A 16191-nucleotide genomic window follows, 5' to 3' on the forward strand; every position below is an offset into this window, starting at 1 on the left:
AATACTGCATTAGATTATAATTAGATTTTGGAAAATATTTTTATTTTCAAAAATATAAAAACACTTTTTCTATACAAATACAAAGTTCTCAGATGATTCATTTTTTAATTTGCATTAAAAAAATAACATAACACTTCAAATCATTCATCTAAATTACGATTTACCGCAAGATCTGCTTCGATCAAAAAAATTTTTTTTCTTGGATTCCTTTAAGACAAATTGGGTTTTACATCAGCATGGTAGCCATGGTCATAACCTATACAAATATAATAAAAATGCACCTTCAAAAATGCAGGTTCACATGTATGTGCTAGCCTGGAGTCATTATTTTTCACTGCTGTCATCACAAAACCTTCTACCAACCACAACCATCTCCCTCTGCTGGACTGACAGGTTACAACTGCACTTTGGTTTCAAAGATGTTCATTCTAAATCTGATCTGACACATTGAGCTCAACATTGAAAGCAGTGCAAATGCACACATATGGATAATAGGATCCTGTTGTGTTCATTCGTTGGCAAATTCTGCCCAGCCTCCTGGCACTCACTCAACCCTGTTGTTGTTTTTGTGTGGCTTTGCATGCACAGACAGCTCAGTCTGTGTCAGATCTGAGCAAAGCAGCAGCAGCGTTCGTGCACACAAAGCTTTGTGTCACCAATCACGCAAAAAACCCTTTCAACTAAAGATAAAGAAGAGGGAGTGCATAAAAGAGAGGATAGTGCATTTCCAACACAAACGCTGTCCTTCTAAAGAGTCACTGCGTAGTAAAGGACGCCATTTTATCAAATCTGAACTGAAGCCAAAAAAGCTTAGAGCTGCCATCAACATCTTACAGTGTCTCGCCACAGAAAGTTTATCAGATGAGCTCAGCAAACCTCTGCCCTGCATTAATCTCTAACAAGCAATGCAACAGCTTTATGGATTTGCGTTTTATTTGCAGTTATTTGAATGGTATGCTTCCAAATCAAACAGCAGCAGTACAGCAGGGAGCAAAGCAAAGGAAATGCCTGTTATCAGCGCGTGGAGGATCGTACTATGAGGTTGGAGGGGGTGGGGTCGCAGAGAAGTGGAAAAGTACCTGAAGAGAGATGTCGCCCGACCATCCTGAGAGAAGCGCTAGGCTGCGTGCAGAGCACTGGCCATCCCTGTTACAATATGTCTGCTGCTCGAGAGGCTTCTGAGGCTCATATTTGAAATGCTGCCAAGGAGCTGCAGCTCAGTACACGAGCGACCGCCCCGTTCGTCCCTCGCAGCTTCGGCAGGATCCGATCTCTGTTCCCTCACCCGGGCTTTATTTATATCTACCTCTATTCCTGATTCGGAGAGGAGACTCTCTCGTGAGGGAGGGGAAAGGGGTTGCATGGGAGTTGAAGGTTAAAGCCAAAAGCATTCCGTTGTGCCATTAGGAGGGAGGAAAAACAAAACAAAAAAAGAGAGATTCTTTTCTTGTGCACCCTTCTCTTCTTTCATGCTTTCAAACTGTCACAAAACATTTAGCCGAGACCATTCAGACTGCAATTAGCACCGCTGCTCACAATAGAGCAAGCTGAATAGATGCACAAAAGCAAGCCAGCCTCAGAGCATAGGCTGCACTGCAAGGACTGCAAACACAGAAACACACACACACAGCTCCCTGTCATAATGGCTAATTTTTAGTATAGTCTTCTTGTAATATTAAAAGTACAGTGGGTGTGTGAAGTTGTAGCTCTGCATACTAGAGGTGCGGTCCTAAGTTTAGAGGAAAACAACACTTCAATGGCTGAATGGGAAACAGGATAAACACACCAAATGAGGCTCACATGTAGGCGGGCAGGTGGCCAAGGACTAAATGTCTGTGCAGAGTGTGCCCGCTCTTTAATGATGCAGAGGAGACAAAAAGACGACCGGAAAGCATGCATGCTGGGAGAAAAGAAGGGATGGCTCCAGTACAGGAGAGATAGAAACACAGAAAATGAGATGAACACTTACAAAAGCACACTAGCTCTTGGCATCAAGGAGGGCATTGTTTACAAATGATCCCAGCGCCTCCTATATACACAAAACACCAAAGTCCGAAGAGAACAGAGACTCGTATTATACTCCAACTCAGAGCCAGCTTTTTCTAGCCAAATATGCAATGATGTAATCAAAGCCTCATTATCGATTATTCCCTTTTCTGCAAATGACCCTTTTATGAAAATCCTCAAACAAGTAGATCTAAATGCAAGATTTTTGCCAACATTTAGGAACACTTAAAACAAAGAGGATGTAATTTGTTACTATTAGAGGTCAACCATTGTTATTTTTACATTTTGTGAAAAATATACTATAAAAAAAAATAAACTTTGCCATTTCCTCAAATTAGAAGGAAGATTCCAGTGTATTAGCAATGTTAATCTTAAATTAAACTGAACACATCAGGAGTGTAAATGTGTAATTTACCTATTACTATATTTATACCATGCTTAAAATGGCATCTTCGCTATAATTAAATGGTCTATATAAAAATGTTTTGTTTAAACCATTGTTGTTTTAGTATTTTTTCTATATTACATTATTATATTACAATTTTTGAGTTCGCTTTTATTTGTATACTTTATACTTTTATACAGTTTTCATTTACATTTTAGTTTAACCTTTAGTAACTATGTTATGAGCTTGCCATTTTTTAAAAATATTTCTAAATAGTTTAAATTTTTTATTTCAGTTTTAGTTTTAAGTATTAATACTTCAACTTCTTTCAGCAAGTTGCCAAGGCATCAATTCTAATTTGTTTCTTTTCCATTTTTTTCCATTTATTTGTTTGTTAGTTTTTAGTTATGATAACTACATTGGGTTTACACGTTGCAACACATCTCGCTGGTTTTTCTGGGATAAATCTCAAGTCTCAGGACCTCTGCATTCGATTCCTTTCCACTGCAATCAATCTCACTGTTTTAATAAAACAAATGTAACCAGTGTGAATGGAAGCATAAACTGTGTCATGCAGAACAGCACCATATGCATCCTTAACATTTTTTGCCCTGTGTTTGTATATGCATTCATGTACAAATCAATAGCAGTGATACTGTGGGGCGAAGAACAGAGGGCTTTACTGATGTTGCTATTTGTCAGTTGATGCAAAGATGCATAGTGGTAGAGAGGAGGGAGGGGCCAGTATGCATGAGGGTCTTATGCAACAACCATCCGTCTTGATCTACTATACCACAGTCCCGCTCATCCATGGCAGGATGTGACATCAGGAATAGGCTGAAACTAGGCGACCACTAGCATTGGGCAGCAGGGGGCGACTAGAACAGATGCTAGCAGAATAACACAGGCATGACAATAAGAACTCATCAAACTAATCAAGACCAGGCAATAAAATAGTACAGAGCAGCATATTGGTATAGATTGCTGACAAAGCCCTCAATGCCTGTATGTGCATGTGTTCTCTGTAAACCAAAGAAACGGAAAGCTAGCTGTACTGGCTTGAAGCAAACTACTCTACCAGAATATTTTTTAGCTCTTGATTACATTACTTTTGGGAGGAAGAGAGGCTTCACTCCATTTTACATGGGAAAGTTCTATTTATCATTTCCTAAGCTGGGCCTTCTCAGCCCGGTCAACTTCACTTCCCGGTCACAACAGTGTTGGCGTTGGTAGGATGCATGCAAGTTGTATGGGTGTGACAGGAAAAAAGAGAAAGAGAGAAAGTTTGTATGGCCGGGAGCAGAGCCAGCGCTCAGGTCTGTTTGGTGGTTGGGGGAAGAGAACACAGGACTCACTGAGGCAAACAGGCCCATAATGATCTGATAATTCCTCTGCAACAGCAGGCCTGTAAGTTGTAATCCACTTCACAGAGCAGCCGGCCACACTGTGCAACATAAACCTCAAATCTACATTCAGAAACAAATGCACTAGGCCTTAAAGGTGAAGTGTGTAATTGATGTGCCTCTAACAACAACAACAACAACAACAAACCCTACTGCTAAATAATGACTCAAGACCCTGGCATTCTGTTTTATTCAGTTGTGCTCTGACTAGCTGTTACCCATTCACACTATTACAGGCGTGATTGTGTATACACACAGACACATGAAAATGGGGCATGAGGCCACACAAAAGTAAAAATGCATCGACTTCTACAATTTCTGAGGATAGAAGGCAAAGCGTTTCTGACCCTTGGGCTGTTTTACATTAGATATCCATGTGACGACTGTAGGAAAGCAAAAGAGACAAGCTAAATGAATACAGCCTCTGTGCTGCTGCTTCTGGCTTAAAGCAGAGCTGTGGGCCATTCGGCTGCATTCCAGTGGCTTCCTGTAAAAACACACACGCAGAGAGAAAGCTGGGAGCTCTTATTACTTGCTAGGCTCCCAATGACCGTTAAGTAACATTCAGCGGAACCACAGCTCAGTGCACGTGTCGACTCAAAACATACCCAAAAGCAAACTCAACAAATAGAGACAGAAGCAAGCAGGAAAAGAAATGCAATTGTAGGTAGGTTTTTAAAAACCATCACAATGCATTCTGGGACTGCCACACAGGCAATGCACAGTCATGTTTGTTGATCTCTTGAACACAATGGCCAATCAGAGGTGTTTCATTTAATCAGACTCCACTCACCGCTTAAAACGCCAGAGTTCTGCATGCTTACGAATCCTCTCATTAACAAAGACAAACAAAATAAGAGATTTATTATGCAGTGTAGATATCTATTGATTTTAATGGAACTTTGTAAGATCGCCAAAAGAGATGAATGACAGCTTTTTAGTGGTTGTAAATGGAGTGGACTTCACGTGCTTTCGAGGCTATATATAATTAATTGAATAAAACTTTTGTTTTTCATGCTGCTAAGAGGACCGACGGCTAAGTACACGCTGCAAAATTGTGGATGTGACATCTACAAACAAATGCGGGATTCACTTTCGAAATTGCAATTGATTGCAATTGAAATTTTGACAATTGAAATCCCTCAATTGTCAAAATAGATATGTGCAATATAAATGCAGGCTAATATATTAATAGAAAAATATTCATTTCAATATATTTTTGATATTCAATTTTGTAAAAAATAATGACTTCTTGTAAATAATCTTAAATGTCTCACTGTACATCGCTGTTCTTGTTATGGTGGATCCGTTGCTCACACATTACATCTGCAATTTACTGCAAGATAACCCTCACTAATTTCAGATGCACAGTGATTTGATTCTTAATTGTCCATCACACAGCAAAATTACAATTTGAAGTTTTAGTGAACTTGAAATGTTTAATTGTCCATCTGACTAGTAAGATTAAAATGCTCTGCAAATCCATTAAAATAATTTACAATAATTGTGACCAAATAATGAATTGTTATTTTTTTAATCGCAACATGTATGCTTGTAATATAAAGTAATATATAGACAATGATGCATGTGCAACAACAATAACACGCACAGTTTTAATCTACTGTCTTAGCATAATATAACTTGTATATCATAATATGGTTGGTCTCTATTAATATTGAAGACTATATGCTTAATATGTAGCTCTGTTTGACATTTTGTATCAGGGTCCCTGCTCCATGTCTCTATCGCCAGAGGGGTCCTTGCCCTGAAAAGCATTGAAGACCCCTGCTTCAGACCAGAGCCAATCAATACTCTGGCATGGCACATATATGGGCCGGCACATGGACAGTTCTTCTCTCCTCCCAATCAAAGGAGACTCCTTTAAAATCATGCACATTTACTGTAAGCTGTGAATCACCCCTGCCCACAGAGCTGATCGTCTGCCATCTCTCCTTTCTCCTCTCAAACTCATTCTTTCACTCCGCCACATCAGTCAAGAAGCCACAGAAACAGCTGAAGACTGCCAAGTCCACGTACAAACTACAACACTCTTGGCACACCCACACGCCTCCAAACACAGGAAGTCGCAAAAAACAGCTCAGCATGACTGTTTCTCTCCACCTAACTTTCTTTGCCTGCAAAACAGAGACAGCGAAAAAAACAGCATCCACTACTGCCTACTGCACATGCACACATGAATGAGTTCAAACAACACTATATAACAAAAAGACCATGATTAAATGTCAACAGGAGATTTTAACAAGACCCTGACTGTGTGATGAATAAATTAGTCCATATTACTGCCTATTGAACCACATCTTTTGTGCCTCATTAGGGGCTGCTCACACATAATGTACTTTTTCATTCCACTGTGCTACTTATACATTGTTTGTCTACGTAAACGTGCTAGACCATCATTTCTGACAGTTGTGCTCCGCGTCTCGCTTCTCTCTTCTTGCGGTGTCTCGCACAACACGGCATTGTAAAAATGTGGCACTCAAAAAAAGTTAAACTTAAAGGGGTCATATAATGGTACATGCACTTTTACAAGTTGATTGTACTGAAATGTGTGTTGGCAGTGCCTGTACACAACCATCATAAAATGCTAAAAATCCATCCAGTTTTTTTTTTTAAATCTTCTTATATGTTTCCTCCTGTCTCAAATCAAGCTGTTCGATATTGTGACGTCACAATATCGACGCCCCTCCCACGATGGCTAATTGACAGCAGCGTTTCAAACACAGACCCACCCTCGTGAGCGAGCTGTCAATCATAGCACGCGCCGACCGGCGCGTTCATTGTTGATAGCTGGAGTGCTGAGCAGAATGGCGTCTAACGATTGTGGTGTTCTGTTCTTGGGTGTAATAATGAACACAGCAGTCATATTGATGATGTTTCTAAATCCATACAGCTGAAGACGCAGTGGCTGAGTTTGTTTTCGAAGGGAATATTCCCCACGATCAACGTCAATGCTGTCATGTTTGCGCGAATCATTTCACCAGACTCGAGACTGCTTTACAAACGAGGGACAGTATAAAGCTGTTTTTGCTAAGAAGCTGCTCCAGAAAAAAGGATCAGTACCAACTATTCGTGTTCCTGCTGAACCTCCAGAAGAACAAGTGAGTGTAACGTTTTATTGACCTTTATATTAATCTTTGCAAATAGCTTGCACGCTTCACGATGAATGTGGCTATTTTTACACTCAGGGTACATTATGGCATGTTTTCTATGTACGACGTTCTCAATATAATTCATAATCCCACGTTTATAATGAACAACGCGTTATGGTTTTTGTATTATTATTTTAAACGGTGTACGCACAGAACAGAGGGGCGGGGTGAGCAAAGCTCATTATCATTTAAAGACACATGCACTGAAACGGCGTGCTGAAAACAGAGCTGTTTTTGACCAGGTAAAATGAGGGTTTTCTTACAATACTAATGAGAATTTTTAATTAAAGTATATTACAAACTTTTCATTTAGACCCTAAAGAATCATATTAGCTTGTACAAAAATGACATTATATGACCCCTTTAAAAAAAACATCTCATTTCTACTGCACGCGTCTTGCATTCTTTAAATAAAAAATGTGTTATGTGAATGGCCCCTTAGATTAAAAAATAGCTTGACAACACGGTGGAATGGAAGAAGAGGCATTTTTTTAAGCCGTTATAACTTACAAGTTGTATTTTTAATTAAAATCTAATATTATGCCTGAATATAGTTACATATTTCCCGATTTGTTTCAATTCCGATTCACAATTTCAATTAAATTCCAATTTGATTCTTGGGTATATTGTTGGGTACATTAAGAGTGCAATCAATCATTAAATCCTTTTTTACACAGCCCTATTCATTATACCATAAAATTCCCCCAAAAAAAATATTCCATAAAAAATAAGAATGGTCAATTTTATTTTCTTGATGACTTTTCTTTTCAGCTTACTTGGCAGCTGCCTCTCATCGTCTAGTTTTTCTTTTCTCTGCCTATTTATAATTTGTTTTGTTGTTAAGCCTTCATTTATTACCTCGCTGGTAGATCGTTTATTAATTAAGAACACAGTTTTATATTATAGTTTTACACAATGTGCTGTATGACCACCACGGCCTGTACAAACCAGCATCCACACGACCTCCGCCACAACCAGCTCTTCCACTTTCCTCCAACATTTTATAAAACGACAAAAAAAAAAAAAGACCACGTGGTCACCAACTTTGGTCGACACAAAGGCCATGAGATTTTTCTGGGCTGCACCCTAGTCCCTGACTCAGCATGCTGTCCCGTGTGCATCATGGAGGAGAGGCTGACCTGGGTGGGTCTGGCAGGAGAAGGGCTGAGGTGTAAGGCTGGCGGACACCGGCTGCGCAAGAGCCGTGCTCCCGGCGGGCAGAGGTTGGCCCCGCTTCAGTAGCTGCTTGTGTTCGTGTTGACGGAAACGAGGGGGCACCTCTCTGGGCGGGTAGCGAGGGGCTGCCGGCTGCTGCTGTTGTTGCTGTTGGTTGCTGGAGGGTGCACGCTTGCCATTGCCACCAGTGCTGCTGCTGGCTGAGGGCACGGACGGGTTGATGGCGGTGCTGGGGTTGGTGGGGGGAGGAGGGGTGGGGCTGGGCTTGGCAGAGTCTGGCACTGTGGACACAGAGATGAAAGAGCGAGAGAAAGACAGACAGAGAGAGAAAAAGAGAGAGAGAGAGAGAGAGAGAAGGGGGAGAGGGAAGCATAAAGTTAATTTTAGCACATGCCGTAACGAAAGCAAACAGGAAGTGTCTTTAGAGGGATGACGACTATGAGAGGATTCGGGAGGGATGAGCGGGTGCGAGACCATTGAGGATGTCGGTTCGCCTGTCTCTACCAATCACAGACGCAGAAGGGCGCTCGGGGAGGGAGACGAAAAGAAACGAAAGTGCCGTTTATCTTAATACCTCAGTGTTGTGGAGGAGGTAGAAACAGTTACACAATTAGCCATCAGAGAGACTGATCCAGGCAGATCTCCGCCTGAGGCAGAGGCAAAGATGAAGCAGTGGGAGCACAAACATCTGTGTGAATGAGTGCCGGACTTACGTAACGCACTCCTATCTCACAGACGGGGGGAGATGCATATACTGCTCGGGGATAAACCACTGTCTGATGGAGGAGCAGAAGCTTGGAGGAGGAAAAACACCAAAAACTATTTGATAACTCTACTTCGTGGGTTTTTGGGCTTTTATTGATTCTAGGAGCTTCTGAATTTTGAGGCAGAGTGACAGAGGGGGAAATATCAAAATGCATTCAAAGATAGGTCTACACTGATGCACTGCAATTATTCACACAAAGACCTTGTCGAACAGGTCAAAACTTCAAAAAACAGCTCCGCAACTAAGTATTAAGTATGCATTTTAAAGTGTACGTATATAAATATCAGGAAAAAGGCAAAGGTACAAGACTTCATCTTCATGGTCGATCAACACATTGAAATACAAAAAAAAAAAAAAAAAAAAAAAAGGATTTTGCTGCTTGTTGAAAATCTTTTGATATGTTGTCATTTTAATTTAATCATGTTCAACCACAATCCATTAGAGTTGGGACTACATGAATGATTTTATTGTGTTAAAGTAGCATTGCATAAACTGTTAACAAGATTTCCACAATCCATCATGCTTTGCATGGGACTGGATAGGGAGAGTAAATGTTTACAAAGTGCTATTTTATGCATTTTTTACCAAGCTGAGAAAAGGGGAGGCCTCATTCATGTTCTGTTATGTTGATGTTTTTGGGGTGTTACCATTGCGGTGATGTGTAGAACATGTGTTTGGGTTGAAGACCTGCTAACAATAATTCAAGGTGCTGAATAAAAAAAACAAATACTTGGACTACACTTGGGAATGCAATGGATGTAACCAGTTTCATATTTTGGCTGCCAACACCTAACATCAAATGTGTAAAGGTATATTTAGCTAATGGTTTACTTCAAAATAACTTGATTCAATCGTTATTTTAGCACATTTAAGTTTAGTTGGGTTTACTTCAGTTTCTTTAAGAATTTGATAAGAGATAACAAAATAAAGAGTAAAATGAAGAGTGAAACTGGACTTGACATAAGAACTCATCTCTCCCTCACAGCCTCTTTCACATTTGTGTAAATACAGCGTTTTCTGTCAGGTCTTTAAAGCACTCACTAAAGTCACTCATTAAAGAAGGTTTGTGGTAATCAGGTGAACTACATTCTCCAGCATCCACTGCTTCTTTCCAATAGGCTGGAAAGAGCCTCACAATCACATTCTATAGATTATGCACTGGAGAGGCCCATTGTGACACAGCCTGAATGCTACATGAAAACATGAATCCTGAGCTAGTGTGAACATGTCCTTTCAATTTCTCCCTTTCTCTCTCCCTCACATGCAAGTTCCTCCCCCAGTCGTGGCCCCTTGCTCTCTTTCATGGCATGTTTGCAGCACAGACGCTCTCCAGTGGCGCAGTCGCAGTGCTAAGCTGGAATCGGTGACGCCAATCCCCGATTAAGTCCAGCTCAGCCTGCCTGCCAAGAGCTGGCCGACCAATCGCTACAGATTCCTCCACTCCTCTCACATACGTGTCTGAGTCAGCCCATTGTTACAGCCGATTATGAACGTGTTATGGGAAGCATACGGACTGCCAAACGCATGGCTAATTTCTCTTGGTTATTCTGGGAGTACCTGCACATTCACACTTTTAAAAAAATTGGCCGTGAAAAATTGCTGCAGTCAGGGCCCTTTGATGAAGGGTATTCTAGAAGCTTCTGTGGAAACTGTCAGCACTCGTCCAATCACAACGCAGCACCGGCGAGGGGTGGTTTGAGAGTGGAAGGGGGAGGGAGATGCAATGAGTCCTCGAATGGGAGATGAGGGGGGGGAAAAGGAGTCTCTGTGTGTATGCATCTAAATCCAGCTCTCTGAACACTGGACACATGGCCACACAACACAAATCCTCAAACAATTACACCGTTGGGAGATTCATGTGAACTGAAATGCTTTAACTGCTAACCAGTTTACTGAGACTTATTTTAAAGCTTTGTCGCTCTGATACACACTCTCACGTGTAAAGGCATGAAGGCAACTCGCAAGACCATTGACACAGAGATCTGGCAAGGATCTGTTTTATGTTATATTTTATGGGTTAATAATAACAATAATAATAATAATAATAATAATAATAATATACTAATAAAATAAATAACAATATAATAATAATGACAATAATAAAATAAGATGATAATATAATAATATAACATTTATATTGCTAAAAAAATTATGAACGTTTTTTGTTGTTTTGAAGTAAACATGCCAGTGGATACAAGACAACATTTTATATGGATTACAGTGATGAATAACTAGTTCATCGGCCCTGAATAGTCCCACTACAAGAATGACGATTTAGACAACTTTTTAACGATATAAAAAAATATTTGTATGATTGACTAATTCATGCAAGTGCTTTAACAAATATATGCTTCACATTTCTGCTTTGAAACCCACGTTTTGCAAGTGCACGACCCCGTGTATTTCCATTGTAAGTGCCATACTGTTACTTAAAAAGAAAGAAAAAGAAATTATTGTCTGTGGTAATGGACATTATGCCATTAATGCTGTCGATATACATTGACTTACTGATCCAAGAAAATTATTTTAATTACCATTGTTCGATCTACTGTATGGAACAGAATCACTGAACAAACACTGCTTGTGCAGAAAATTTTCATATATTATTTTTATCAAACAAACAAAAAACACAAAAGGCGCTCAGATAAAAAATAAAATAAAATTGCTCTAAAGAGAAAAGAAAAGACGGACACAGGAAAAAGCAGACATCAGCTTTTGGGGAGGCCGCTAAGATATTAAAGATGTCTGTTTGCAAAACAGCTCAAATGCACTCTGAATTCTCAGAGAATTAAGCAGCATTTCATTTCAAAGAGAAAAAAAAGCGTAATATATTGGCCCGAGGGAGTATTTTCCATCTTACGGCGTGCTACAGATCTCTCTCTCTTTCACGTAGACAGCTTCATTTACTGTCTGAAGAGAAATTAAATCCTGCATTAAACGTTCAATTCTTTGACTTCACGGGACAGATGAAAGCACTAAAGGTACGAGAATGGTGTAACATGTCTTAGTAGGATGAAATTACAGGACCTGAGCCCAGTCTAAATACAGAGGAGACAACTTAAATGTAAATACAGCACACTGACTGCACCTCCTACTACAGACACACACTCCGCACATGCTGCTAACGCGTAATGACAGGCTTTCCGATATGAGCAGTGACTTCAAACGGAGGCCAAAAAGCGCTGAGTGGGTTTATTTTGATCAAAAGCGCTTTCCAGCACCGATTTCAGCCTGTGAGTGAGTTATGAGATGTGGAGATGTGAATTAGACCTCACAGAGTGAACAGGTTTTTGAGGTCAATATAATTGAACGTCACTCTCTCTCAATGGCGCGTTAGTGGCCGTCTGTGGAGGAGAGAACAGGCAGATATTGTGCTACCAAATCATTATCTGTCACTTTGACAGACTCTGTTGTAAATGCTCTATTTTAAACCGTCCTTGTTTTTCCAAACATTATATAGTTATATAGAGTTTGTAAAACATAGGCTACAAAATCATGAAAATCATGTACAAATGACAAGAAAGTCTGGAGAAAACAATAATTACATTTTTTGGAAACATTTAAGTGATTTGCAATCTATACAGTCATAGTCATGGTTTCTGTTTCCATGTTTTTTTTCATGACTTTCGGTTAATTGTGAGCAGACAGGGTTTAAAAAAATATATTTAAGAGAGATAGCACTTCACAAATAGACATTTCTTCTACAAACGTTTGGTCTCAAAGGACCCGCATTGCAATCAAGATTAGGAACTTTAAAAATAGTTTTCACTCAATTTCTACCTGATAAAATATTTTAGAGCTGAGCATAACTAGAAAAATGTATATTCATAAAATGTATTAAAAGATTTTATTAATTTACATTATTTTTTTCAGGTCTAATGTTAGGCTTCCTTATACATCCTGTTCTTAAAAGAGCAACAACAAAAACCAAAGCTGAGAGAGAGAGAGAGAGAGAGAGAGAGAGAGAGAGAGAGAGAGGAGAGAGAGAGAGAGAGAGAGATTCTCAGTTTCTCTCACCAAATTCTTACTCATCGCATCCTTTCATGTTAACTTTCATTCGAATATCTTTTTTTTTCACAGGAATTTCTAACCCCTATTTACATTCCTTACTGAGAGAATATTTCTGAAGCAGTGAAACATCTGATATCTTAGTGCAGAGGGTATCCTCTGTTTGTGCATGTCCTCAGGAGCCAGACACAAGGAGTATTTCTCCTTAGGGTGGCACTTACACAGACACCTTGTGATGCCTTGTGCATCCCCGGGTCCCAGGCTAAGCTTGTTGCTATGGAGATACACACCTTGCAGTTGTTTTTTTCTCTCCGCCTCTCCCAGATCTTATCACAGCAGAGCATCTGTCACTTCCTCACAACACAAACAAACCTCACACAGGCTGCTACAGGATGCACAAAATGTAATAAACTGACAGGTCAAAATGAGTGAGCAGATGTTAACAGATAATATAGTTTTAAGCGAGGCATCTTTATGTACAGTTAACCAAGCAGCTGGCTCAGGAAATGATGGGTAATACTTTTCATTATAACTGCTATGTAAGGAACCATGCAATTTGAATGGCTATGAGGACGACACAACACTGCATTTTTGTGCTTTGTCAGCAAGAACAGATGCAATAACCAAAAGCATCCTTCACGTTTATATAGAGCAACAATAATAAAAAAAAAAAAACTGGATTCAATAACTGTGAATTCAGTTGAAAAACTGGAAACAATAACTGTAAATTCAGTTGAATTTTTTTCATAATTCAGCCAATTAAATACTTTACACAAATACCATACAAAAGTATGGGGCCGGTATGACTTAAAAAAACTTTTATTATTTCTTTTGAAGACATTTTTATGTCTAAAGACGTACTACGTCTTATATTTCTTAAGTATCAAGTCATATTTGAATGATTTCTGAAGGATTATGTGATTTCAATTGCAGTACTGCATATCACAGGAATAAATAAAATGTTACAATTTATTAACATAAAAAAACAGCTATTTTAAACTGTAATAATATTTTCTCTGTCTTTTTGATCAAATAAATGCAGCATTGGTGAGTAGTATACTTTATATCTGTTGATTATTTTCCTTTTTTTAATTGGAAATTGACTGACACAAATGAACAAAATGTTATTTATAACAAATTAAAGATAAGTGTACTATTAATGTGTGGCACGGTGGCTCAGTGGGAAGCACTGTGTGTGTGTGTGTGTGTGTGTGTCTGTGCGTCTGTGCGTGTGTGTGTGTGTCTGTGCGTGCGTGCGTGCGTGCGTGCGTGCGTGCGTGCGTGCGTGCGTGCGTGCGTGCGTGCGTGCGTGCGTGCGTGTGTGTGTGTGTGTGTGTGTCCTCCCAAGCTATGTAATAGGGAGGGTTGGAGAAAGACCTGCCAACCTACCCTGGAAGAAAATTCATGGACGGTTTATTGCCCATAGAATCACCAAGAGTCGGATACGACTGAAATGGTAATATAGATAGATAATATTAATGCAAATTCACATTATATTAAAATCAAAAGACTCGAAACGATAAGAAACTACAAGTATGACTAGCCATCGTAAAATAGCCTATAAGAGCAAACCAATTTTTCTGTTTGGGTGTCAGATATACCAGTATAAATGTAACAGAATCTCAGCATCAAGCATCATAAAAAAATGGCTTGAGATCTGTACGTGTGCTTTGCCAACGTTGACTAGTGCTGCATTAGCTCAAGCAAATAATCTTTTGTTTTTACAGTATCAAACTCTAGATGTCAAACAAAATAGCCAGCTCGTTGTCAGAGAGTTCAATACCCTGCAGCAATAAGATTAGCTCTAATACGACCTACACAACCGAGAGTGACGCATGACTTGACCCTGGCAATGGACACGTTTCAAAAGCTTCAAACATAAGATCATTAATCAGTGGAAGACATTGCAGGGAAATAATCACAACGCTCGCCTATCATGCTAATCTCATCGCTTTCCATGTTTAACCTTGCACGAATGAGTCCGGAGATCTTAATTAGCAGCGTTTAAATATGTAGCTGTATTTAAGGCCTGCGGTTTCTCGCAGAGAGATGAAAAGACCCACACGAGGAGGAGACTGGGAGCTGCTCTACATGAAAACTGGAGTGACTGGGGACGTGTCTCATGGGACGAGCACAGAGCAGAGAGGAATCCTTACCATATTCACCCTCAATTAACCGCACTTCAAATGAACACCCTCCCCTCCTCTCTGGCACATGCTTTTACTCTTTAACAGAGTAATAAAATGATCGGATCGTCATAACACTGACACTGTACAAATGCATTAATATTGTCTGTTTATTTAATTGTACAATTAAACTATTCACTTTAAAAATGAGTTGTTTCAATAACAATAAGCTTCAATTCCTTATGTTATGCAACTTTATTTTACTAGCGTGACAGCAGATCAGCTGATTTCAAAATGTTGTAGTTGTTCCAGTAAAAAGTAGCAGTATAACGTAACAATGTAAAATATCACTTTGTATTACACACCAGCAAACTGAATCAACACACAAAGGGACTTTCCTACAGTGGCCTTCATCATCTCTCTAAAGAAATGTTGGGAAGTCCAAATCATTTTAGTGAAACGATTGATCCAGACGGCTATTTTTAATGAACTGGTTCATAAAAAGATTGACTCATTTAAATCAGGAACTTCTGAAAGGAGAATATTAATATTTAGTTAAATACTGTTGTTTATCAATATACACTACCGCTCAAAAGGTTTGGGAAATCACTTTTTTTAAAGAAATAAACAAGCAAGCATGCATTAAACTGATCAAAAGTGACAGTTAACATTTATAATGTTACATACAATTTCTATTTCAAATAAATGCCATTCGTTTTAAATTTCTATTCATCAAATCAGCATATTAGGATGATTTTTGAAGGATCATGTGACTGGAATAATGGCTGCTCAGTTTTGCATCACAGGAATTAATTACATTTTAAATATTTATTAAAATAGAAAACATTAATTTCTTTCATTTTACTAGCTGTATTTAAAGGTGACATATTATGCCCCTTTTCACAAGAAATCTATGATGTCCCCAGAATGTGTTTGCTCAAAATCCCCCCCAGATCATTTATTACAGCTTGTCAAATTTGCCCCTTTTTGTGTGTTTTTTGTGTGTGTCCCTTTAAATATCCTTTACACAAGCTTTGGATACTCCGGCAATAACAAAACGCAATTTCTCACTCATCCAAAATCTCAGAAATAACCAGTAGTGGAGTGCAGCCTCACGGAGAGACTCAAGAAGAGTTTGCAACTTTTAGAT

The 16191-nt window shown here is 39.2% G+C and overlaps 1 protein-coding gene across 4 annotated transcripts in view; it reads right to left on the reverse strand.

Annotated features, from left to right (window-relative positions):
* The window catches only part of tnrc6c1 (trinucleotide repeat containing adaptor 6C1), a 51478-nt gene that overhangs the window by 18142 nt on the left and 17145 nt on the right, over nt 1–16191 (reverse strand). For all 4 annotated transcript variants that reach the window (XM_084114717.1, XM_084114716.1, XM_084114715.1 and 1 more), the window contains exon 4: nt 8105–8422. In XM_084114717.1, coding sequence (XP_083970843.1) covers nt 8105–8422 — 318 coding nt within the window. The remainder of the gene's footprint in view (nt 1–8104; nt 8423–16191) is intronic.

Source organism: Abramis brama, assembly GCF_963993115.1.
Source record: "Abramis brama genome assembly, chromosome: 1".
Taxonomy (NCBI): Eukaryota; Metazoa; Chordata; class Actinopteri; order Cypriniformes; family Leuciscidae; genus Abramis; species Abramis brama.